This window comes from Ischnura elegans, chromosome 8, assembly GCF_921293095.1.
Source record: "Ischnura elegans chromosome 8, ioIscEleg1.1, whole genome shotgun sequence".
In the NCBI taxonomy this organism is placed as follows: Eukaryota; Metazoa; Arthropoda; class Insecta; order Odonata; family Coenagrionidae; genus Ischnura; species Ischnura elegans.
The window spans coordinates 2,552,732-2,580,589 of NC_060253.1; the positions used below are offsets into that span (position 1 = coordinate 2,552,732).

General features: G+C 40.4%; 1 protein-coding gene across 3 annotated transcripts in view; it reads left to right on the plus strand.

Moving 5' to 3' along the window:
- The window catches only part of LOC124164579 (polypeptide N-acetylgalactosaminyltransferase 35A-like), a 43,560-nt gene that overhangs the window by 2,984 nt on the left and 12,718 nt on the right, over positions 1–27,858 (plus strand). For all 3 annotated transcript variants that reach the window (XM_046541977.1, XM_046541976.1, XM_046541975.1), the window contains exons 4-8: positions 280–410; positions 5,217–5,461; positions 14,805–14,922; positions 17,121–17,273; positions 18,132–18,440. In XM_046541977.1, coding sequence (XP_046397933.1) covers positions 280–410; positions 5,217–5,461; positions 14,805–14,922; positions 17,121–17,273; positions 18,132–18,440 — 956 coding nt within the window. The remainder of the gene's footprint in view (positions 1–279; positions 411–5,216; positions 5,462–14,804; positions 14,923–17,120; positions 17,274–18,131; positions 18,441–27,858) is intronic.

The following is a 27,858-nucleotide window of genomic DNA, read 5'->3' on the forward strand; positions in this document are numbered from 1 at the left end:
ATACCAGTGTGAAATTAGTTGTTTCTGACGATAGGCGGTGAAAATAGTATGGTTTCATTTATCACTACAGTGTGATCTCTATTTTTCTGTATTTCACAGAAACTCTGTGTGATGAGTAGTGGGGAAACTTGTAAAAACTCATAGCAAAATAGCCAATAAAGAATGAAAAAGTGCAAAGATATATGTACATTGAGATTTGAATGTTGAATTGCATTGAAGCTATGTTCTCATAAGTGCACACACTATAGGAACTAAATTAGAATTTTTTTTCTTCAAAAGGCAATCTTCATGAAGAACTAACGGATTACATCAACTTAAATTTTCCAAAAAAAGTAAGACTGCTGAAAACTCCCCACCGCGAAGGCCTCATTCGAGCACGAGTTTTTGGTGCAAGGAAAGCAACTGGGGAGGTGAGTGGTGTGGCTTCAAGATGTCCGCATAAACAACTTAAGTTTCTCTTGGCCACACAAGTGTGTGTCAACAGGGGCAGTGGAAGTTTCCTGTGGGCTATATTGCCTTAAATTGTCTTACATATTTGCCATCAACTGAACGAAAATGTCATTGAAATAGTGTTTGTCCATGAATGGAGATGAATTGGAATTGCTATTGCTCACTGGTCAGGTAGTAAATAAAACCGTGCAAAAGTTGGCACTATATTCCATTAACACATTCAATGCGGGCCTGATTTTCATGGAAGTCATCAGAATCGGTTGATAAAATATTTTTTTTTGCTTAGTTTGTGTGTGGTACAGTTCCTTATGCATGTTTATATATGATTTGAGCAAAATTTTAAATTATTTTTGCAAATTATTTTAGCATGTCAATTGACGTGTTGCAAAAATTGGCAACACGTCAATTGACATGCTCGGTATTTCAATATCGCCCGGCTTAAAAAATGAGCGTGTTGGCTATATTTCAGGATAAGTACAAACGTTCACGAAGTTTGCAGTAAAGCTATTTGTGTTGCTTTGGAGCTGGGTTTTGGTCATTGGTGTCGGGGATTATCATAAGTAAAAGAAAATACATTGACTACTGTGCTGTAGGGCCACACTGCTCTTGAGTTATGAACCCAGCATAGGAAGACGTGTCCTGGATGGAATGAAGTTTTTTAGGCAAGCATAACCTATGCTGGACTAACGATAAAATATGGTTTCATTATTTGTGAAAATGAATTGATTTCCACCTCTGTTGCCTTGATTTACTATTTCTTAAAACTTTTCCACAAACTTTAATCAGAGGATTCGGAATTAGTTGAAGGAAACAAATAAAATACAAGCTTCAATTTTATGTACTGGCAGAACGAAAGCCTTCCTCTCCTAGCCACCATGGATTCAACTATATGCAGATTCTGCTGATTATAATGTTCTGTTTCTATAATATGGTGAAAGTGCTTCACAATAGGCCTCGTCATGAAAATGGGGTCCTTAGTTGTTCAATCCACCTGATTTCTGGTGAAATGCAGAACATGTCTCACCATGGTGTCCCGGATCACTCGACATGTTACGAGAGAAATACTAATGCCCAAATTTTGCATAAGTACTCCATTTGTCGGCTAGCTGGTGTGGAGAAATAATCCCCATGTGGTATGTAAGTCCTAGGAAAACTTTGAACTCCTCTGCTGATAGCATTTTTCCAGTCCATCATACGAGAGCTCTTTTGGAGACACCTCTATGAAAGAGTTCCTTCGCAAATATGTTTGTTTCTTCAACAAGTGACTGAAAAAAACCTTCTCGTAAATAGGAGATCAAAGTAATATTGCGGCCTGTCCCTCAAACAAAAGAGATATTTGGAGGGTCCACCAGATTATCAACCCACTCACTACTGCTTGGTTGAGAAGGTGTTAAAGGTCATGGTTTGGGGGAGAAGGAGAGGTAGTTTGGAAGGGGAGGAAGAAGCAAAGGTAGAGGTTGTGGTTAGGGGTGGAATACTGGAACCTCTGGCTCCAGAAAAAGGGCCCAAAGATAGATTTGCAATAACTGTTGTCTCCATCCCAGATGGGTCCTTGCACTTTCTCCTACCTCATCCTCGGAACCGCTCCCCACATCCGTTTTTTCCCTCATTCGCCGAATTGATGAAAGAATAAAATGTCGTTAGAGTCTATCTCTGACACCATATACAGCAGAACCTCGTTAAAGCGAGTACAGGCTATTGCGAGACCACTACCATTACGAGAGATAGCCGAGGCACCGTCAATTGACCCTATTATTAGCATGTAAAAAAATTCGTTTTAACGAGGCCCATTTGATGTTGGCACTCGCCTAAGTGAGAGTTTCCATTGCCGGAAAACCTTCACCAAGAGTGCCTAATCTCTGTAATTTCTTGCGATCTGTTAGAAATGAAGTTAATATGGAGTACCCTGTCTCTAATTCATGTAGTAAACTGTTGTTCGATAAATAAGTTGTTTATTTTGGTTAAAATTGTATTGCAGCATTAACATTCGAGAATGCTTGATCTTCTTTTGTTCCTCGGGTGGCAGAAAGCAGTCGGCAGCATACCCGCAAGTCCATGAGTTGCGTGAATAGAGATCATTTGAAGGTAGACACCATGGCCAAAAAACGCAAAACACGTCTGAGCAAGGAAATGAAAATAGTAGAGTAATACGAGAGTGTCATAATTAATTTATCTTACTACCCACTCTTCTCAATTAAAAAATAAGTGCCCAAGGAATGCAAATCTTGAAGAGTTAGAAGGAGCTTTGTTCGGGTGGTTTTGCTTACTTCAATCTGTGGGAAATACTGAGGAAGGGGCTATGCTGAAGGCTAAACTTGGGTATTTCAGGGATAGATTGAGAATTGAGAACTTCGAGAGTTTGTAAGGTTGGTTATGCTAATTCAAAGTACCAAAGCATTATCTCCCTTCGTAATTGCTAGTGATGACTGCAGTGTAAAACTGAAGTCGTGGAAGAAAGGACTTCGATCCTAGTGGAATATCTTGGGAAATATTCACTGAGTGATATAAGGTAGACGAAATGTAACTCTTTTACAAACCTACTCCCTGACAAAACCCTTACAATATGAGGTATTTCTTGCAATGATGCTTCTAGAGGCAGGTAGTGTGCCTTAGCAATGGCCTATGTGAAGAGCTTGTACTGGCTTTTAGTTTATTTAATTAAAAAAATTCTATATTCCTTTTTCAAGTTTCGCACTGTCATTATTGAGATTGTTTTATCTATATATTTATACTCGTAAGAATTGGTGGCCGTAGGGTCATCAGATTTCTGTTTCTTTGTCGCATATGTTACCCATGTGAGTTATATTACTCTCAGTTTCTTGCCACTTGCTTTTGTTTTACTTACGTTACATCAGCATAATATCTGCATTATATTTTTCGTGAAATAATGTCATGTTAATATCTTTTCTTATATTACCAATTTTACCGTATAAGCACGTGTAAGAGGCGCACCTTTTTCCCCAGAAATTGCAGCCAAAAATGGGGGTGCGCCTTTTACATAAAATTTCTTATCTTCCCCCCCCCCCCCCTCCCCTTCACCAGTCGCAAGTCCAAGGGGAACTTAGTGGCCTTGGTTTTCAGCATGAGTCAGTCACCTGAAACCTGGGTCAAAAAAAAAGGGGCAGGCAGAAGAGTTTTTCCCTTAGTGACGTATTTTTAAAATGCTCCTGTTTGCTTTTCTTACTTGTAAGCATCGTGCCGTCACGTCGGTACCTCAGAGGTGAACATGAAAAAGATTGCGGGGGGTTTTTCGCTCCGGAGGGCACGTTAAATTTACTGCCACGATTGGGCATCCCACGGCATTTATACTGCAAATAGTAATCGCATATCTAACGTAGAGAAACGCATAGCTTTGAAGGACAATACCTGGTTAATAGTCAACATCTGTCTTGCTGAGTAATTTCCATTATGCTATGGACCTGATTTTTCAAAAACCATCTTCAGACGCTATTATGAGTACCTATTATTGCAACTGAAAATTATATTGGTGTCAAAACCTGTGGTTTAAAGTATTCAAATAAGTGTGTACATTGTTGGACTAAATGGTGGATAGAAGAAATCGGAAATGCTTATAAGTGAAGAGCGGTGAAGGAGAGGTTGAGGGGAAGAAGTGCGCTCCCTCCGTCTTTCAAGCTTCGAGCGAAGGAGCAAGGGAAGATCACATCTGATCTTGCATGGGACGTAGTTGCCTTCAAAGCGAAAGCGCACCAATGTGATATATGCAGTTTGCGTTGCCTGAAGTTTCCTGTCTGTCTTGTCTTGTTTTAATGCGCTCATGCTATGCTTGTTTCATCCGAAATTGTCCTGTTTGGACTATGTTGAATATTAGTAGCCTTGTTGTAACTATAAATCTTTGTGTGAATCAATTGGAGCTTAAAAAACTTAAATGCTGTCAGATATTCATCGCGTTAGGTCTTTCTTTTTTGAACCTCATGCGTGTCATACAATTGTGGAAAGCTATCGAGATATCTTCGAGCTCAGTAGGTGACTCAAGTTTGAATTTTCTCTTACTGACCTCCTAACGACATTCTGATGGATTAGAATAGCCTCTGAACCATGCTGTGGAGAGCAATAAACACTGTAAGCGTTAGGGTATGGGCCCAGCTGGCCAAAAAGGGTTTTGATTCCTTATGAGGAAGGTGGTTTGAATTGTATGATGAGGCAATGGCTCCAGATGAAGGAGTGTCCAAACCACCCCCTCCCTGCCCAGCAGTCAAGTGAAGACCATTCCTTTGCAGAGAGGGAATGTATGTACGTGGGAAGGGAAAAAAGTGAAGTGTCCTAGATTGATTCCAAAGGACTGGCTGGCTGATTCCATGCCTACCCCAATTTGCTTTATTAAAATTGAGATTTTTAGGTTCCCCAAGCTACAAAACCTGTCCTCATTGGTTATGGATAGATTGCGGAGAAACCAAATGCCTCACTCATGAGGCCACATCTATGGATGCTTCCTTTATAGTTTTGAATGGTTGTGGAGGCTTTAAAATCTGACTGAGTTTAAACTAATTTGTTGAATTATTCATTCATTCAGTGTAGGATTCATTTCCATGGACAACCTTGCACTTCAATGTTTGTAATGTTTGGGGATGTCTGGGAGGGGGGAGAAGCTTCACGCAAGCTTTGAGCATGATTTGAACCCTCCAAGCACTATCCAATGACATGACTTCCATGAAACCAGGAAACTATGTTCTGAGAAATTTCACTGCATCCATCATGTTAAAAGGTTTTTGACATTTTTTTCCATGAGATTGCTTGCATTTTTGTAGGTGCTGGTGTTCCTGGACAGCCATTGTGAAGTGAATGAAATGTGGCTGCCCCCTCTTCTCAGCAGAGTGGCTTCCTCCCGCACCCACGTTGTCACTCCTATCATCGACATTATCAACGCCGATACCTTCCAATACACTTCTTCGCCTCTTGTGAGAGGTGGCTTCAACTGGGGACTGCATTTTAAATGGGAGAATTTCCCAAAAGGCATCCTCAATACAGACGAGGACTTCATCAAACCAGTCAGGTGTGTTAACCATTTCAAAGGTAAAAGTCATGCCTAATTCCCCAATGTTCATGTTAGTCATGATAACTACAACATAATATGTAGGGATAGACAGATCCAGGATTTGTTTTTGGATCCTGATCCAAATCAGATCCTTGATTTCAGGTGTAGGATCTTCGGATATTTTCTGATCCAAATACGAGGGTTTCCCTAGAAAATAAGTTCCATTTTTCTTTTTTAAATCGAGTTTTTATTGAAAAAAATTTATACTCATAGGAAACGTTTTAGACAATATTTATTATTTTTCCGCATAATCTCCAGAGACCTCAGTACACTTCGTATATCGAGAAATAAGCTTTGAAATCTCCTCCTCATAGAAGCTTCCCGCTGCCACTTTAGTTGCCAGTTGGTGCCAGCTGCCAGTTGGTGACTGCTTCTCTCACCTCCTTGTCACTGGTGAAACGTTCTCCAGCTGATCCCTCCTTCATTTTGGTGAACAGATGAAAGTCTGAAGGGGCCAAGTCGGGACTCTTAAGGTGGATGGGTGAGAACATCCCAACTGAACTGATCCAAAAGTTCCGTAGTGGATGGAGCGACGTAAGCCCGTGCATTGTCGTGGAGAAGGCACACGCCGGGGGTCAGCATTCCCCTTCTCTTGTTTTGGATTGGCCAATGAAGCTTCTTCAGGGTCTCGCAATGCCGGGAGGATTTGATTGTTTTTCTTTGAGGCGAGAAATCAATCGGGAGAAATCCTTTTTGGTCCCTGAAAATTGAGGCCATGATCTTCCTGTTGGACTTTGAATATTTTCGCACTTGGGGAGGTGGTGTGTTTCCACTGCATGGATTGTCTTTTGTTTTCTGGGGTACAGAGTGACACCCAGGTTTCATCTCTAGTGACAATGGACTTGAGAAAAGCATCCCCTTCCATTCTGTAATGGCCCAAAAATTCACGAGCTGCAACCACTTGTTGTGACTCGTGTTCGGGCGTCAGCTCTCTCGTAACCCATCAGGTGCCAGCTTTTCGAAAATCGTGTTTTTCCGAGGCAGTCTCATGAATGATGGATTGTGAGATCTCAGGGAAACACTCATGGAGTTCGTCCACAGTGGAGCGGCGATCTTTGCGAACAGCACTGTTGACTTTTGCCACAAGTTTGTCCGTGACAACTGAGGGTCTGCCTCTTCCACTTTCAACCTCAAGTGACTGTCTTCCCGCCTTAAATTCACAAACCCATCTCCTCACCATTGACTCACTCGTTACACCCTCTCCATACACAGAAACAAGCTGCTGATGGATTTCAACCGATTTGAAACCATGGCCATGAAGAAATTGAATCACTCTGTGCACAACAACTAGAGACGGAACAGGTGCCGCGGTGGCGGGACATGAGACGTCGAGGGCTCCTTTTCAATGGCTTGCTGTGCCCGTGCTTTCAAGGCTACTGAGCCCATCTCCTTCTCATTCTATTTGCAAGGTTCCCCTTTATTGTTCCCCATTTTGCTACATTTGTCAAGAAGCACCTTTAACGATTTACCAAAAGGGAACTTATTTTCTGGATGTCCCTCGTACTTTTTTAATTGACTGCTGTAAAACGAAGTAATTATTCAAGTTTATTCAGGGTGCATAAAGGAATGCAATTTTGATTGTCATGAATATTTTAATAATTTTACTCATAACAAATCATTTCTATAACCTTTCAAGTTATTTTTTAAAATTACTGATATCTTTACACGCTCAGGATCGAAGTGGTTATGCTAACAAGGAGACATCGAGAGAGTGATGTTTGGGATCTGAATGCCGATGTTATTTTCAAAAATTATATAGGTGATGTAGAAAAAGTGTCACGGCTTTCTTCCACATAGGCCCGGGTTTGAGAGATATTCGCTTGTAAAGATTCGCGCACCCTATCACTCGGTGGCCGGGTGGGTTGGGGCACTTGTCTAGTAATAGTTATAGTCTACGTCTCGGGTGCGAGTCCCAGGGGAGACCAATATTTTTTCTCTCATATAATTTTAGAGGTCACTGTTACAACTCATTCCCGTTTGTTTAATTAAGTTACTTGGCGATTGTTTTAATTTCACATTAGTTTATGGATTTTAAATGGAACTCCGAATTGTGCCTTACCATGCAAATTTGAGTATGTATATAATTACACGTGAATATCCGGGTAATGTGCTCATCCTCACCCCAGCCATTGCTCCCACAGCCTCTTCATCTATGTATTTATAATCTCAACTCTTTCATTTCACCCAGTAAACACCTTCGTGAAGCTAGACCCAAATGAAAAATGCGTGTTGAGTGTTGAGCATATGGTAGTACTCAACATTGCTCAACAAAGTGAAAATGTTTCTATTTGGCATTCCAGTACACATGTGGGTAGATTAGTGAAGTTAGCTGAGAAAGATGTCTGCATGTTGCCGTATTTCATCCTGGGAATGGTAGGCTACCATTGGTAGCACAACAGCCAATGGCCAGGAGTGGCTGATGTTCCGGCCCTCTTAGCCTCTCCCAACTTGCCTCCCCACGAAAAAGAGCCAAAATCGAAATCGGATGGTGTCAGGGCTGTCCCATTGCAGCACCATGCAGCCAGCCATCCCACGGACTGCACAAAACATGCTGCGTGCATGATGATTGCGAGCACTAAGTTATTAAGTGATGCAATGGCAGTTCGGTGGTATCGTAAGCAATTCCTTTATAGTTGGTGGTGTGTGTGTGTGGAGTAAAAGCAGCCCATAATGTGTTGTATTTCGGACATTGTCACCTACGAAAGCAAAACAGGGTTAAAGAATGTCAGAAGTGCACTGAGTTTGCACTTGGATCTTCTTTAAAGTTCAGCAGTTAAATAAGCTATTAGCAGAGCGAAATTGGTGTTTGGCTATAATGCCACTCGGGTGGCTCATCCTTTGAATTCCCATGTGATACTAGCTGTATGAAGGAGCAGAATAAGTGTTGTGGATGGAGTGGGTGGAGGTGGTGATCTGGTGAAGGTCTCTTGGGAGCTTTGATGTGTACAGTGGAACCTCGTTAAAGCGAGTACGGGCTATAGCGACACTCCCGCTATAACGAGAGATAGCCGATGCACCGTCAATTGACCCTACAATAAGCGTGTTAAAAAATTCGTTTTTACGAGACCCTTTTGGTGTTGGCTCTCGCCATAGCGAGGGTTTCACCGCCGGAAGACTTTCATCAAGACTCCTTAACCTCTGTAATTGCTAGCGATCTGTTAGAAATGAAGTTAATGGAGTGCTCAGTCTCAAAGTTATGTGATAAACTGTCGTTCGATAAATAAGTAGTTAATTTTGGTGAAAATATTGTGGCATTAGTATTCGCGAATGCTTAATCTTCTTTTGTTCCTCGGGCGGCAGTAAGCAGTCTGGAGCATACCCGCACGTCCGTGAGTTGCGTGAATAGAAAGCATTTGATGGCAGTCACCATGGCCAAAAAACACCAAACACGTCTAAGCGAGAAAATAAAAATAAAGGAGTAATATGAGTGTCGAAATTAATTTATCTTCCTATTCGCTCTGCAAAATTAAAAAAAAACAAAAGCGCCCAAGGAATGCAGACGATGAAGAGTTATAAGGAGCTTTGTTCGGGTGGTTTTGCCCATTCAAATCTGCGGGAACTTCTGAGAAAGGGGCTACGCCCAAGCGGAGCGGAGTATTTTAGGGATAGATTGCGAATCGAGAATTTTAAGAGTGCGGAAGGTTGATTATACTAATGCGAAGCACCAAAGCGTTATCTCCCCTCACAACTCCCCTGGTGATGCCTGCGGTGTAAACCTGAAGTCGTGGAAGAGAGGACTCCGATCATAAGTATCTTTAGAAGTATTCCCCGCGTCATATAACATAGACGAAACGGAACTTTTTTTTACATACAACTCCCCGACAAAACCCTTGCAGTATGAGGTATTTCTTGCAATGATGCCTCTAAGGGTAGGTAGTGCGCCTTAGCGATGATGTAGGATGTACGAAGCAATGATACTCAGCGTGAATTGTCCGGATGGACGTATTTATTCTCCGTTGCGGATTTACAAGGGTGAACTATTCGGGTCATTGGTCGGAGTCGTACTGGCGCTCTCTTTTGTTACGTGGGTAGCCGTGCATCCCCTGGTGGCCGCTGGAAGAACTCACAGAACAACTAACTCTCGTTTGCAGTGCCGTGGTAAACTCGGTGTATCATTTCAAATATGTCGCGAGCGTAACACTCAAAAAGAAACTTTTTTTCAACAACGGTAATTTTAATCACGTCATTTTTCAAGCTTAGCAAACTTTTTACCGTAGATGATGAAGATATTACATTATCTGATAGAAAAAGTCTTCCAAGGCGGGAACGTTATACAACCTTCCACCGGTAGAAACAAATGTAATGCGTTATTTCACTTCACTGCCGGTTAACGTACAGAAACAATAAACATACACCAATGGAAACCTTTGAGGCATTAAATAACCGCGATAATGTTTTGTCAGTTAATTTTTGAATTTTCAGTGGAAAATACCAAAATAATAGAATGATCACGTAAATGAATTAATTAAGTGCATAGAAAAATGACTTCGTCGGTTGTGCATTAGCATAATGATTGACGAAACAATGCTTTCCATGATTTTTATTCAGTGCGGCGCTTATAAATGGTTTGAATAGTTAGTCGTTGTTCGAGTAATGAAATTTAGTGATGCAAAAAAACATCGCCTTTCGTCTGGATTTATGCTTACGTTTATCGGATAGATGTTTATCTGTCGCCGCACCACTCCTGTTTCTGTATATCTGTCCGCAACAGGTATATTGGCTATTATTTGCTCCACCTCCGGTAAAGCGACAATTCGCTATAGCGAGTGTTTATTAGTGCACCGTGGGGTGTCGTTATATCGAGGTTGCACTGTAATTAGGGATTGCAATGATGAGTCAGTTTACTAGATTTGCTGTTCAAAGAGCGCCCGTCAACATCAACTTTTCACCGATAGCGTCCACAGGGTTGATATGCAATGTAAGCATGATTAACACTAGGAGATCGGGAGTTTCGTGCCACCTAGGACGGCTAGGGGTCATTTGACCCCTAAAATGTATTTTGGAATAAAACGCCTAATTTTCAACCAATATTCAGTTTAATCGTATTCATTGTTGAATCAGTTCATTAAAAACACTGTTTAACATTATTAAATATTATTTCCATAGTCAAAAGTTAATAACAATTATTTTAAAGAATCATGAATTAAACCGTGTGTAGTTGTCGATTGCAAATCAAATAATGAAAATGCATAAACTCAATACAAAAGTTGTGTTACATGTTTAAACAATAGGGGTACTGAGTTTACAAAATTTGCATTAAAATTTTTAAAAGTTATTACTTTGTTGTAAATCTCAGACAGACAGTATGTTTTCAGCGCTGTTTCCACAAAATATTTTTTTGCGCTGAATGCGCAAAAAAATATATTGTGGACGCGCAGTCATTGGACGATTTATTCATCTACATCTAAATCTACACACTAACCCGCAAGCCGCTTAAAAGCATGTGGCAGGGGGTGTTAGAACACCAGCCATTTTCACATGAAAAGGAATTTGGAAAATGGAAAGGAAATTGGTGCAATGATTCAATTTGATGTTATTTGGCACCTTTTTCTTTTTTGTGCCCCTGGAGATATGGCTGTTGGATTTAAAGACGTGTAAATAAATTGATACATGCTATTCATCATATCTACTCCCGCTTTGTTTTTATTATGAAATAGGGTGGTCTCTGGTATTCTTTTATTCGTTTCGGAAATAGTGTCGTCTGAGATCATGCTGCTGAGTGAAAGTACATTATTGTTCTAGTTTGCCTGATTCTACGTAAGAGTATGGCCTAAGGTATTTTTGAACACTCGCGTTGAATGGATTACATGGCTATTTTAGGGGTCATGGATATTTGTGCGTCACGCCTGTTTTTTTCAGGTCGTCCATGCAAGAGAAGTTTTCCATTTTTATATGACTTCCTACCAGCTGGATGGATGGAAAATAATTGCTACAAGTTACATTTATTCCTGAATTCTTGTATGTTACGGTCACTTTAGTAACTATTTATTTCCCTAGCGCTTGATTTGATGGCCAATCATCATCTTTGCCACAATATGGAAATTCATTTAGGCTGTAAATTTCATTTCACATCTGTCAAAACCCAGTACTCGATTCCAAATTTGTCTGGTTTATTTGGAATTTACCTCATAAAAGGAAAGCTGCATTTTGTTGGATAGAGCTGTGCATTTGCGATCACGCCACAGTCGCCATCGGATTCACTACCTTGGACTTTGTCGCTTCCATCACACGCAGATGTTGATGGATTGGTCAGAATGTCCTTGAACTGATGTTTACGATTCACTCCCAGACTGATCTTCAATATTCCCTACAGCTATTTGAATCACGACGATTCTCTTCTCTTGATATATTTCTCGACTTCTTACTTTCTTCCTCAACTCGCTACTGATATGCATGCAAAAAAATCTACAAACGAAAGCGCATTATCTTCTCTAGTTGCATTGGAGGTATAGAGAGCTGGAGAGCATTAGAAATTCACACAAAAGGACAACATTTTCAGAAGTAACGCTAATTGCCGTTCGAAAGGCAGGGACTCAACCGTCAACCGTATCTTCCAGGAATTTGCAGTAATGCTTCTTCTCCGAACTACGTGCGGATTCCAAGGGTAGGATTTACAGTAGAACTTTACAGTCCACCCAATTCCTCCGCTCTCTCGAAAAGAGACAGGATTTTTCCCCAGTCTGCAGCGTGCAGTCCACCCGCCCCAAACCCCGACGGGGTCAGGCGGCACTAATGCTGGCAAAGGGGCTAGGTCAAGTGACAGTGCCGTCAGGCCAGAAAAATGAAAGTTATTCGTAAACCTGATGAGTCGATATTGAAAATAATGTCTCTAAGAGCTCTGAATCTTGGACGACGGAAAACAATTCTTGGGATACGTGACGATTTTCCGGTGTTGGTAATAGAATAATCATTGAACAATAAATAAAACAAAATTAAAATATCATATTTACATGAATTTACGCAAATCAAGGATTGAAAAGGTTTTATTTCCCTTTGCTGCCCAAAAAATATTGAAAGATTGTGCACAACAAGTCGCTATGCCTAGGTTTTTGAATACAGATAGGAGCCCTTGGGACGAAACTGGCATTGAACCGGGTACTTCCAGATTCAAAATGAAGCAAATCGTCTACCACACTAGCCTCTTGCTGATTATATTACATACATGACACTAAAGTGCCCACGGGCAAGAAAATAGCGCGAAAACTAGTTGTGGGTCAAATGACCCCTAGCCGTCCTTCTAGGTATAATACGTCATAAAAATTTAAAACAAAACATTATTGTTGAATTTTCACTAATTTATCAAAATATAGAACAAAATGAACAAAGTCAAAAAGTTTCAAAATTTAAAAAAATATTTTAATAAGAGAAAAATAAATTTGAATTCTGAAAATGGGTCAAATGACCCCTGCCGTCCTTCTAGTGTTAAGGAGAACGAAACCGAACAAGAGCATGAGTCAGAATCCAGTTGGGCTAACGGGAACGAGGACATTGCCCTGCGCGATATAGTCTGACAGTAGGTCGATTCAGGGGTAGCTACAACAGCATTGGAATTTCAGAGTGCAACTGCTTCCAAGTAGCAACTCAGTTATTTCTTGGAGCAATCCTTTTGGCCTCTGCTTGATGGAGCACTCGCTGCTGATGGGCTGGAGTTCAAGTAATGGTTCACGGAGGCCAATTGTGTGTTGCTAAATGATTCAAAAGCTCCACCATTGCACTTAAACAGCTTTCTCCATTTTGCGAGGCTGAGAACGTGCTACTTAGCAGTCCGTTCTCATGCTTAGTGAAGGCTCAGAATGCTTACTTGCTCTGAATGCAGGAGAGAGTGCTATAGCTCTGGAATCTCCCTGTTTGGTTGCCGGAGTAAGTGGTGCTTCTTTATTTTCACAGTACATAGTTAAACACATTACAGAAAATGCAGATGTGGACTCAGTGCCCATATGTTCCCGTCTGCTGTTTGACTCCCCTTAGGTCCTCCTGCGTCCAGCCCATGTGGGGCTGACTAGGCTCTCGGAGCAGCCACGATTTCAAATAACAAGCAAGAGCGACCAAAATGACAACACTTCCCATGAATTTGACCCCTACTTTTCGAGTGCTCGGTCATTATTTGGGGCAGTCTTTTTGACGGGTATATGTTTGAGAACTTGTCGCTGATTGCTGTGAGTTCAAATATAAGTTCTAAGAGCCTAATTTGCTGGTGCCAGGCAATCCAAAAGCCCCTCTCAAGCACCCAATTGATTTCTCTGTCTTGGGAATATGGCAAGATGTCTGCTTCTGTGCTCAGCGGGACTTCTAAGAGAAGGTTATGTTGCATTTTAGGGGGTGGGGGGACAATCGGGGGTGCATTCAAGGGGAGTTGAGCACTGCAGCAGCAATTATGAAATTTCCCCATGACTGTGGCTGCTCAATAGATGTTCATTTTGCATGCTCAGTTGGCTTTTTCAAGATGCAGAGGATGATTGTATGCCACGTACAAGTTAACTCTTGTGCGTATCACTTTTCTAGGCAGCATATATGTACTTGAAAAAACTTACAAGATGCATAATGTGCCTTAACTGAAAGGAAAATTTTTTAAGGGTTTTCATAAATCAACTGTAGTAATTTTAAATAAAAATTGGAATTTTAAAGTAATTGCTGATCAATCATTGATGGATCAATTGATATCAGTGCATAAACTAGAGTTCTGTCTTTTCGTGCAGTTTCAACTGACTAATGAGACAATTTTTGCCAGACAGTGGCATTATTTATTATTCTGCCACAATTTTTTCTTTAAGTATAATTGAAGTACTGATGCATTAAATGCTGGAATTGATAAAAATGTATAATGTAGTCTTAAATATTGATAGAATTTCTATCTGCATGAGTGGATAGAAAACTTTTTCCTCATCATGTCTCATGATGGGGCTGATAAAGTGCCGCACTTTGAAACGAACATAGTCCCCCCCCCCCTAATTTTGAGGCTTCAGTTTTGGGAAAAAATTTAAAAATGCATTTGAATATTGGCCCCCCCCCCCCATTACTTTTACCTAGGGCATTTTTGGAAAAAAGGGGGATTATATATTCAGATAAATATGGCAATTGGTTTAGGGAGTAACATAGAGAAAACTTCTTTCATTCGGTGTCATCATTTTGTGACAGGGCATGGAAAAAATTCCTCAAGCTAAGTATTTAGTGACCAAGAGGGGACATATTGTTTCTCTCAAATTTGAAAAGATGTTCGTTGAACACATGTTGATGAGGAGATGAATGAGTGCAAAACTGGTCTTTCAATTTTTTCCAGTCACGTATTCTTTCGTTCTTGAAGGTCTCCCACAATGGCTGGAGGACTGTTTGCCATCGATCGGTCTTATTTTGTGGAGTTGGGTGAATATGATGAAGGCATGAACATTTGGGGTGGAGAGAACCTGGAAATATCTTTCAGGGTGAGTCGTTTTTGTTTATCTTGTTAGTTTACGTGATGACTAGCGACAGTTTGGTTATCATGAAGAAGAATAATGTTCAATGGTAATTGATAAATTTTTTGAATTCCTTGTCTTCCACTTATGACAATGGGTGGTACATAATTCTTTTGTAATCCTCTTTACAAGCCGGTTTTCAAGCTGCTTGTTTTTTGGTAATTGATAATGGCCTGCCAATGAAATTGATAATTTTTCTTTGATACTGTGAGGGTAAAAATGAAGAGGGCCTGTCTTCAGTTCTAAATGAATAGGGGACCAGTATAGTAAATTAAGTGCCAAGCTGTTATGAAGATGTGGGTTCATCTACATGTTACTATTTCCCCGACCCTCCTCTCCATTGCTGATGGACAAGCAAATTGTGCACCAGAATGTTTGGTCCGTAGGTGTCTTCATAGGTTACTGGTGGCACCACCAAAGAATTACATAATATGCAATTTTGGAAAAAGCTCACTTTGAGCCTTCAATTTCAGTGAATGTGGTCCAGATAGGAATTTTTCTCCTCCTCTCCATGTCCCTTAAAATAATTATGAGCTGCTCAAGAATATGTATTGTAGTTAATAATTTTACCCCAGAGAAGAATTGTGATGGAAATTACAAATGAAACGTGGGGAATTGCAGAGGTAGGTTATGATGGAGTGAGTTATCTCAACAGTTGTGCATCATTATTTAAATAACTCTGTTGTGGATTTCAGTTGCTTATTGGTTGATGTAATGGCATTCAATTACACGGTCCTTCTCTACAAGGGAGGGTGTGCTTATTGTTATATCAGTATGGTTTGGAGTTGTTGGGTTTTCTTAGTCAATGAGGAAAGCGGCAAAGTTCTCCCAGTGAGTTTTCATTACAGGAGTGATTACATGATTCAACTGCCTTGAACTCTTTACTCGTGGCCTTTTATATCCTTTGCTCTTCCCTGGGCTCGTGGAACGAGAAGAAACAGGGGTGGGGTGGGGATTGTTGGCGTGGGCACGAGGGGCCAATACTGGAGTGAGTGAGTTAGTGGGGTGGGTGGTGTGCTGTCTCTCTCTCTCTCTCTCGCTGCACCCACCCACCCAACGGGAGTTATCCAATGACCTTGAGAGGAGAGGAATACATACCTTTTTCTTTTAAAATTAGTAAAGAAACCCTTTAGTCTCCCATTGGTGAAATTACCGCATTGTGAATTAAAATTCTGGTATTTAAACTACTAACTATGTAATTGTATGGCACATGCTAATTGCTAAAGTGAGTTAAAAAATAATCAGTTGGAATTTCTGCCTCCAAGCACAACATCCTAGGTGCGACCAATGGTTATGGGAATAATTAAAAGTTTGAAAACACCTTTCCGTGGGAAATTAGTACATATACAATATTCTAGAATCTTTACAAGAAAACCTTCTGATCATCATCCACTGCCAATGAAGTAGGCTCATAGGTGAACACACTGCAAGCAATTATGTTTCTGGCTGAATGCTGGCCAGATGTCGCCTGTCAAAGAACTCCAAGGGGCCTATTACGAACGAGCTTTTTTCATTGTGGTTTCATGCATTCCAACGCAGTTTTCAACATTACAGCAGCATCTGATGGCGAAATCAACTCTAAATTGTACCATACAACAAGCCATGAAGAGTTCGAAAATATCGACTGTAATTTGGACCAATAAAAACAATGAAGTTGTTATTGCTGAAACCATTTTATATAGGCAATAAGGTGAAGCTGAAGGTGAGGATAGTGTTGGAGATGAAATCGCACCTGAGCAGGTGACCTCTTTATCTTACTGTGCGGTTGCAACTTTCTAGTTCCCCCATCTTGCCATAAGCAACGCCGTTCAATGGGTTGTGCTTTTCTCATTCTAATTGTTTAATTTATTGCTCAATAAATGTCTTGCACATCTTTGAATCAAAACTATTAATTGACTATTAGCTTAGCTATAATTCTTTTATTCGGATTTTTTTTGCCAAAAACAATACATCAAGTAACTCCACCATGTTGAACTCACAGTGTTTAATTATGTAATGTCAATTAGGATAAAATAGCAAAAAATTATACTGTAACTTTCATATACAAGGTAGCTAAGGTTTTGAGTCAATGGTTTCATACTCGTCACTGAAATTAGGGAGACTGTGAACAGATGAACGCCTTTCTCCTCAATACGTACGTATTTGCATCATTTCCTATTTTCCAGGTGTGGATGTGTGGAGGGAGTCTTGAGATAGTTCCCTGCTCTCGGGTGGGCCACGTTTTCCGTCGTCGCCGTCCCTATGGCTCCCCCAGGGGAGAAGACACCATGACTCGAAACTCTCTGAGGGTCGCCCACGTCTGGATGGATGAGTACAAGGTGCACAGATCCTCTCTCTCCAACAACTCTGAACTTGTGTGGAAAAGGGTATTCCTTGCGGGCTTTTGCGAAAGAATGTTGGACCTTGAGGTTGGCTTTTTGTCCTCTATTCTAACCTTTGAAGTTGGTCCATGTATTTAAATGACCAGGTCCTACTTGTGCTCTTAATGTTCAATCATAATGTAATGCTTGAGGGATAAAAAAATAGTTTTTGCGTGAACTGTTACTTCAAATCTAATACCTTTGTTAAATGTTTATAGGTGTTAATGCATGCAGACAAAATTAAAGTCTACTGATTGGTAAATTGCTGTTAAACTTGCCAATATATTTTGATAGGTTGTGAGTTTAATGAAAAAGGAAAGACTTTCTTAGAGAGAAAGTGATGTGAAAACTGCAATGGTTCCTTCTTCACCCCTAACTTGTTAAACTTTGAATTTAATCACGAGAATGAAATTTCAGATTCCCAACTGTGTGGAGTAAGAACTACAGTGAATGGTCGCAGTATCATCAGAAAAGATGATGATTTGTAATTTATTTTCAGGATTCAGATTATAAACAGGGTAAAAGTTCAATAAACTTTATCTGCTGTTAGTAGTATGCATCATGCTTTACTGCAAAAAAGACAAAGAAATGAAGTCTTTCTTTCAGTATTTCTACATCTAACGAATGTGTTAGCGTGGTATCACATTCAAACCTGCCCCTTGTTTGCCTGTGTCCATCATCCGGGCCACATGACTTCAAAAATGGCAGCCAGTCTGCCCCTCTATCTTTACTCTATCCTGGTGATATGTTTACACCCTAATATAAGTTGAGTGCTCTTCATTCTTTAATTATCTTTCTTTCTCGATGAAACGACAGGACTACTTTTTCCGTGAGCGGCCAGATGCTCGCACTGTTCCCTATGGAGATGTGTCGAGTCGAGTTGCCCTGCGGAAAAGTCTAAAATGCCACCCCTTCTCCTGGTATTTGGAAAATGTGTACCCCGAGTTGCCCCTGCCAGCCTCCTCAAACAGTCCTGCCCAAGGTGATGCAGCTGCCGAGAAGGCGGAGCGCATTCGACGCAAGCAGAAGAAGTGGAGGTCGGCTGGTGTGATGGGAGGTGATTTGTCTGGGGTCAACTTTCAGCCATGGCATTCCAGGAAGAGGAACTATGTTGCTCAATTCCAGGTACGTATTTAAAATAGTGATAAAAATTGATAATGCACTGGTTTATCTATTTATGGATGGATGAAACGACAGTATATTTTCTTTTCTGAATGGAGATTGAATCCCTGATTTTAGATCTTTCTAATATTTGTCCATTCAAGTGCATATTTACAGTGCACTATATTTAGAGCAAAGCTATTAACACAATCAATCAAAATCCTCTTGGGGTCATACTTTTAGAGCGGTTACGTGACTTCATTTATACCTATCTTTTATTATATTTCAAATATTCATTGAGACCATATAATACTTTCAAATTTTATACATCTGTTTGTGGTAATACTATTTAAGTATTTTGGTAAGTAATTAAAATTAATAACAAAATATTACAAAAGTTAGGGCTTAGAAACCTTGCAAATGTCTGCCTAAAGAGACTATGCATTTCCTAAGAGAAAAATGTAAATTATGAACGTTGAGAAGTTGCAGTGCATGCCTATAATTAAGGGTGATATAATAATGATAGGGCAGTTTCCTATTATTTTTTTATTGCTTAAATCGAAAGATTATTACTCCTGGAGTATGTATTTCATGCATTTAGATTTTTAACCCTTTCAACGGTGAGGCTATTTTTTGTATGGCTTTTCCCTGATTGAATGCATTTTTTTGAGTTTTTCAGTAATACTGTACCTAAGAAACAATTATTCTTCAGGAATTAAAAAAAAAAATTTAATGCTAAAAATTTAAATTTTTTCAACGGACGTGAATTCACGTCCTCAGCCTTACGCTTGAGGCCGCTTTGAGTTATGCAGGGTGGTATCAATGCCCCTTTACAACCATATATCTCTCTTAAGTTTTTAGCTACCCCTAATGCTGGGAAAAAATGCAAAGCCTTTCAAATATAGTAATGCAATATGAAGTCTTATTTTTATTTTGATTTAAAATTCCATAGAGTCATACTTTATCAATTTTGTAATTATTTTGCAAATGCTGATATTTTTCTGCTAAAAACGCGATCTGCTAAAACTACAACGGCTAAATAGCTATTTCCCGCACTCGTTCTTATGTTCTGTGAAATAATAGAATGAAATACCTATGTTGTATCCTATTTTGACATTTGAATCTAATATTTTTTTAAATTTCGTTACGACATTTTGCAGAAAGAACTAACACAGTTTCTAGCAGGATTTATAAATGAAAAAAAAACTTTTGAAACAAGTATAATTTATTTTTACATAGCACTAAACATATAAATAATATACAGATAATGCAATCACACAAATTCCAAATAAACACAAAATCCTTTTACAATACTATTTACAAATTGAAAAACGTAAAAATAGAACAGAAATTACAACTTCATCAGACTGCAGAGCAAGAAAACATATTAATTATACACAAATAAAAAAATACACTTTTAATCGTTGAAATTATTATGTACAAATATTTACAATCGCATATTTTCATGGAACGACATGAAACATGTGTCGACGCAGAGGGGAGGGTGTCCCTCGCAAGCAGGGCAAAAGAACGTTGTGTCTTTTCTTATCCCATTCTTCGGGCATTCCCGGCACCTTCTGTGCACCGTTCTGTCCCTCTTGCTTTTTTCATCAATTGGAAGGGTGTGAGGGAAATGCCTTGATAAGCCTACGCCTCTGGAAGGGCCTGAAGGGTGAGTGAAAGCAGGTGAAAGTAAAGATTTGATTACCGAAAGCCGAAAGTCATAAAATGAATATCTGGGATGTAATTTCTTATATAAATAATAGCTATTGAGGAGGAGAAGGTGGAAGATGTGAATGCCCAACTTCCTGTACCACTTCAGAGTTTTTCGCTCAATTGGATAATAGGACATCATCTGGGGCCGTATTCTGTATTTCGTCGGTACTGCACCGGTCGGTTTCCTTTCCCAGCCCACCGACAGCACATCATTCCGTACCGACGACGGTTTCCATACCGACGACGGCTAATTCAGCGATTCAGTATAGTCGTCGGTATCAAACCAGTCGGTACGGTTCCCTCTCCTTCCCAAACAGGGAAAATACGAATATATCCGAAGTTAGAAGTCATCTAACGTGTTACCACCAATGAGAAGGGTAAAAACAAGTGAAGACTCATTGGCACAGTTTGTTGTCGTCATTCTCAATCTTTTTATTTGCGGAAATTACGACTTATTGCTAGATTAAGATAATCGATATTGGATAAGTTGTTAACAATGCTTAAATAATGTATGGTAGTAATGCTGTACCTACAGAATCGAAGGAAACAATATTACAACATCACAATAAAGTTTGTATGTGATGGAGATTGTTGTTGCTGGAATGAATAATTGAAACTATCCTTGAGATCGTAGTTTCTTTTTTTAAATATTGGTTCCGTATAATGCTATTTATTCATGATTTAGTAATATAGTTGTCATTAAGTAAGTTCCGTCTAAATGTTATCAACGGAAGGTTATGCCATTGGCACCGTAGCAGACGAAAATAACATACCATGGAACGTGAGCGTAGGATTCAAATGTAAATGTCATATTAGAGGAACAAGTTAGGAAATTGTTATAAAAATATGATGCTGGGTGTAATTAAAAGAAGTGTAATGACGAGGAAGTAAATAAATTGTGATTGGGTGAAATACATATGTATAAGTTGCGCATTCCAAGTGAGAGAAAATGATAATATGTATTGTGGTAAACCTCATACTTATTAACAAATATCTTCTTTTATCGTCAAGGGAATCAATGGCTGACGATGAAATGAAATATAGTTGCCTGTTACAAATGAAAGAAACTGATACCGTTGTGGCAAACTTCATACTTACATAAAAAGATCTTGTTTCTATGCCGAGAGAAACGCCAAATTGATGATTGAGTGAAATAACAGTCGCCTATTCAGAGTGATATAAAGTGATAACATTGCGGCAAAACTCATATTTAATCAAAAATATTTTTTTTATGTCAAAGGAGCAAATAAATGATGATAGAGAGAAATAAAGCCTATTACAAGCGAGTGAAAGTGGTAACATAAATGAGAGAAAGTCATTATATCAGGGTTCCCACTCAACCGTGAAAACCTTAAAACCGTGAATTAGCCGTGAATTTCCTCTACCGTGAAAAAACCGGGAAATAGCCGTGAATTTCGTCTTAAAACCTTAAAAATCTCTCAATCTTGATAATAATACCTTCCCAGAGATTTTCATCTTCGTTCGTAGCTAGCGCACTTCTATTCATTGTGGCGAGCATCGTTGCATGCGGTCGCATAGGTCAGAAAAGCGTGGGAACGAATGTTGCCTGAAGAAAAAAACATCTTTCCCCAGCGCAGGCCTTTTCTCTCCCTCTCCTGAAATATGACACCACTTCTCATCAGCTCGTTTACTTTCCTCAAATGGCTTGGTTTCCCCTCCCTCGGTCACTGCTTAGTCCCCCTTCCACCCAATTAGCCTTCCCACTGGCTGCAGCGACCACTTTCGAAACTAAATCTAGATGGCCATTGTGTCGAAAAATTTGAACGTTTATTCAACACCCTCAATCCTATGACTGGAAGACCGCTAGTCTTGACAACCTGCCATGCGCTGTGGACATTACGCTCCCTGCGTTTGAACCGGGTGACAGCGAGCTTTCGGCGTGACGTTACTAATTCTCGCGCATTGCGGCCCTGAAAACGAGAGAAGATTTCCGCTTATGGCAACACAGCATTACACGATTGTCGCATGCGTCGACCTGGAACTTGCCAGTTTTACGTCGCAACCAGAAAGTTTGTGTGGAGTTATTTACTGTCGGTGGTGATCCAGTTCCTCCGCTTTGTGCTATCTAAGGTAATGCTGTTTGTTTGTGTTGTTAAAGCCTCAATGCCGTCGCGATATAAACTGCTACATAGTCTCACGAATACAAGGATCAAGAACTTTGCTATTTCCTTGATCCTTGTATTGGTGATATTATGGATTTCCACCAAGTTACGCTCTCTACGATTAATTATGCTACATAGTCATTCCATTTTTCCCAGAGCAATGGTAAGAAGGCAACATGATTTGCCTCTGATTAGAGAGATCGATTCAGTTTTGGTTTCAGAGTATTACAATAGCAGAGAAAAGAAGTCATTACACTGCCGCTTTCAAAAGAAAGTTATACGGTGGAACCTCGATCTATCGTTCCCGCATTGATCGTTCGCCGTTTCTGGTCCCAAATGAAGTTCCTTATAGACAATTTAATTTTTTCCCGCATCTATCGTTCCCCGAAGTATCGTTTCTCGCATTGATCGTTTGAAGATCGCGGTTCCGACGCAGAATTTTCCCGCATCCATCGTTTGACGAAAATGAGACGAAATAAATACAATGTGTCATTTATGGCTAATAACAACAAGCACGTAGTTGGAATCCTCTCCAAGAGATGGAACTACCATTGGGAGAGGCTCAGTGCCGTGGGAAAGTAACATTAGCGCATTTCCCAAGAACCTTTATCCCCCTCCATTCACCATTCGCCTCCACCCTTCTGACACTTTCCTCTTCTTCAAAATAAAAACAGGTCCCAGCTCGCGCAGGGATCTTATTACGAAGACCTTAGCTTCGAAAAAAATATCGAGTTACACGAGAACAATAGAAACGTGTTTCGCGCTCCCCCCTCTTCTCACCAACTGACCTTTTTCAGCCTAACTGCTTCGAAGTTCCCAGTTTATGGAGGTCAACTGCTGCATGAATCACCTATTAGCCCAAAAGGTATCTAACAATGATATTCAGTAATTGCTATTATGCTTTTATTAGATTGAAATGTTAGTAATTTGCACGTTAAAAAAAAACGAGATCACACATGACGTATTTTAAGCAAGGAAATAGATGGAAAAATACGATGGTGATTTTTGGCGAAACGCGATATCCTCGTAGCTGAGCTTACGGCAGTTAATTCGGCATTTTGTTCCGAAAACATGATATCAGGTTGTTATCAGTTATCAATTTACGAGCTATACTATAAGTCTCTCTTGTCAGAGTTACTGACGAAGGGATATCTTCTCAGGATTTTTGTTTCTCCCTACTAACAATCCGAATTCATCTGATCATCTGGCGCTACGCTAATTAGAAAAGAATGGGCATCTTTAGGGTAAAAAATTTCATTGCGCAGTCCTATGGTCACGCTTCGCCCTCTGCAGTGTGCTCTGCGTACCCCCGTACGCGATAGCATCAGTTCCGAACTTCACCTCGTACGAGTGGTTCCCTACTTTCCGGGGTGGCTGGACTTCGAACCACCGAGTGTTTTCCATGTGGGTTTAATAAAGTCATTTTCACTAGTTTAATTTTAGTCGTCTTCCGACCATGGCCCCTCCGAAGAAACTATTGAGAACTTTAAGAGATGGACTGAAAATAATTGAACATGAAGAAAAGAATCCGGGCTAGATGCGCGTGAATATTGCAGAGCGCCTTGGGTTGTCCGCTAGCACATGACGGTAGGGGTGGGGGTAGAGTGAGCTACCTGGAGAAAACAAGTAGAGATATGAAGGCGAAGATCCAGGTGGGCGTGCCGCTGACGATTAACGCAACATTGTTCACGCTTTACACACTACCTCAATTGTATTAAAAATATATTCATTAGACAGGAACAATTCAAGTAATTGACTATTTTTGGCCTTCGTGATCCATCTCACAACCAGTCACTGCACCGGCGAATGCGGTTGTTTTAGGCACAACATGCACATTGCTCTCGTGAATACGTGTACTGGAAATGGTGTTTGATGGATAAGAATTTTTACATCTGACTGAAATCCATAATAGCAGTGTAAATGCCGAGTGGAGAGCAAACATTCAGAATTTGGAAAGAGATATGGGTCGAATCAACAATATGACGTATGTGTCTTGATAAAGTACTACTATTCCTGTTATTATCTAAAATATTGTTTTGAAACCTTTAATGAATTTCTTAATTACTCGCCAAAATCCTGCGTTTCCTGGGACATAGGCAATCCACCAAAAAAAATTAAGCATTGATCGTTTTTTCGCATTCATTTTGTAATCGTATCGTTATTAATAAAGAAAAATTGTCCCCTAGTGGAGTTCTAAAAAAGGAGGGTAGTCTTAGAATCGTGTTCGTCTTAGATTCGTGCTAATACGGTGTATGAAATTGTTTTTCGATTTATTATGTTCTATTAACAATTTTCATAAAATATTTTCCGCTGAATAAGAAAGAATCAATTTATTATATTCTATAAACAATTTAAATAAAATATTTTCCGTTAAAGAAGAAATATTGGGGGAAATTCGGTTACTGTGCAGTAATAACAACGTGCGCAAAAAACAATCTCTCATTGTCAGCGAGGAATTAAAAAAGGACCTCGAGTGTCCGGACGGAAGAAGGTCCGAAGGGTATTCGGCGTCCGGGCAAGAGCGCGGTTGGGCTGGTCCTTTAGTCGGCCCTGAATTTTGGAAACGATAGATCACGTCATAACAGATATCACTTTTCATTGCGGCGTTAACATTCACGGCGTTTTTCGCGTACGTTAATTTTCTGTTGATATACGGCCAGTGATTTTCTTATTGTTGGCTTATTAACGGACCGTGAATTTAGCAAAATTGAGACTGTGAAAACCTTAAAAAAACCGTGAAAACGTGAAAAATAACCGTGAAAACCTGGAAAAAGCTGTGAATTTCATTGTTCAGGTAGAGTGGGAACCCTGTTATATGTTAGCAAACCTCATGTTTATTAACCATTATCTTATATTTCTGTCAAGGTAATTAATATAGATGATGACACACTGAATTATAGAGGCGTATTCGAAGGGGCAGAAAAAGATAACATTGCAGAAAACCTCATTATTTACTCGGTGATGAGGTAAAAACAAAATAAAACGTGCAATGCGCACCGGGGAGTTCATGAAACCCACTAGTCGGTGGCCTTATCGACACCTTTTTGCTGTCGGTACAGCTACCGACGATCTCCCGTCCTCTCATCGGTGCCGCACCGATCAGGTTCGTACAGAATCGCACGACTTCTTACCTGGAGTCGGTGTGACGTCGCACCCGACGAATCGATGCCGCACCGATCGGTTTGGAGTTACAGAATACGGCCCCTGATCAGTGTGATCAATGCCCCCCATTGCCTCGTTGTATCTTGCAATTGCCTCAGGTTTGGGTATGGTTCCCCCTCCCCTTCGGTGGGGAACTTTGATCATTTCACCGCTATACTGCGAACTGATCATCAGTACTTCTCTCTTGTCTTTCCACTTCATGATGCAGACACCGTCATCAGTTTAGGCATTCACAACTTCCCCCTTCTTTAATTTTTTTGAATTAATTTGGGGAGGATTACCCTTCCGGTTAGTTCTCAAAGTTCCGGTACAATAGGTCTTCCGCTCCAGTAGTTGATGGGCCAAATTGACACTGTTGTAATAGTTATCCATAAATAATGAATGGCCAGCATCAAGGTGACCCTCCATTAGTTTATTCACAACAGTGTCAACATGGCCTCGGCCTCCTACATCAGCATCACTAGATCCTGTGTAAACGATAAATCTGAGAACTAAACCGGAAGGTTCCGTTAGCATATAAATTTTGATTCCGTATTTATGTTTCTTCCTCTTCAAAAACATTCGGAAAACAAGTCGCCCCCTCCAGAGAAGCGTAGACTCATCAATGCAGAGTTTTTGCGTCGGAGTCACGGCATTACTTATTGAGTCATGAAAGAGGCCTATTAGGGGGCGAATTTTATATAGTCGGTCATTTGGCTGAGGCTGACTAGGTTCTGGGTTTTTCGCAAAATACCCGAGAACCTGTCACGGCTCATGCATCCCCGAAAGCAAGGAAAGTTAAATAGGAAGTCCTTGCTCCAGAAGTCCGATATCCTATTTAATCGGATTGTTCCCATGTGGTACAGGACGCCTAAAAATATAAGGAACTCCTCTTTTGTCGAGGATTTCCATTTAACAATCCTTGCTTTCGGGGCTACATTCTGCGTCTTCAGCTCGTCGGCAAATCTATTTGTCTCTCTCACAGTCAATTCGAGGATACTGTCAGTCAGTAAAAGATTAAAAAAGTCAGGTCAGGGGGTTGGTCTCCTTGAGGTGAAGCAGTCATACCAGGGGTCTGGGTAAATGGAATGGGGTCTATTGTCGGTCTGTCAGAAGTCCAGGTGTAGTTGGTCTGTCTTAGTCTGGCAGTGGTGGCTTGCGAAGAGGTGCTCGGGAGGCCTGAATCTGGGGATAGTAAGTCATTACCCTGCAAGGGATCCTCTTCCTCCTCCGAATCATCGTCATCACTCCCGCTGTAATCCGTTTCACCGGAGAAGGTACTATCGTCTTCGTCACTATCATCTTCCTCTTCTAGCAGCCTCCGGAGTTCCTCCGTGGAGGTTATTACTCCCGAAGCTGCCATTCTCCTCGACTTCGGTGTAGGAATGTCCTCCAGTGGAGGAATGTCCTCCGTAATATCCTGAGGATCAGGAGTACGCAGGGGACTGACTTGAGAAGTTGAGGGTTGAGGACTCTCCCTTAGGGTGGATTGCTCCACACCTCTTTTTTTTCCTCCCCGAGTTTTAACCATTCTGAAACATGATAAATGAAAGCATAGTACGATGGATAATAATACAATTTTCCACTATTTATAAGATCTCGATTCAAAAAAGAAAGACCTGATTTTAGTAACATATTGTTTCAACGATGAATGAATAAATTAGCGAATATAGCAAAATGATCTTTGTTTATTTTTAAAAAACTATGGCGAGTTTGGTGTCATTTTCCATCATTTTAAAAAAACTTTCTAAATATGGTATATATAGCATTCATTAGAAAACATTTAGCTTGTATCGCTATGCTATTAAATGCCGAAGAAGAACTCAGATCTACTCCACTCCCATTGTCATAGGCCGGGGTAGGGTGTTTGCCTGCGGAGGATTATAAGAGTCGGACCTGCAGGTACCCGGAGACCAGCGGCCGTCCCGTTTTACACAGAGCATGGGCAGAGCTATTTACCGCCGGGAGATGACATGCATTCCGAAATATTCTCAGAGGGAATCCCCGAGCCAGTCGGTAGACCATTGAACTCTGCTTCATAATAAGAAAATATCCTCTGACGCTGTCCTGCTTGAGGGTTCTTCCGCCCCAACACCCTCATCCCTAATGCTTTTCACGTGGCAATAAACCCTCTTTGTGTCTGCGAATCTTCCGAAAGCAGGGCCAAGAAGGTCGCGCGGCACCCCGGCAATTGATCAAACAAAAGAATATACAGAGAGAGTGAAAGTTATCTGAAAAGAGTGAAATGTCGTAGACAACTAAAGATATTGCTAGCGACACTTCAACTCCAACTTTCAAAACATCCTTTCCTGAATAGCCAAATCTCTAACAGGAATGACAACACTTCCACGGATAATTCTTTTTCTTGATTTCCTGATTATGCAGATACCAAGAACGCAAAGTTATTTTCATTCGCAATGAACAAAGATATTTTGTTACGCAGCAAGCGAGTACCGCAAAAT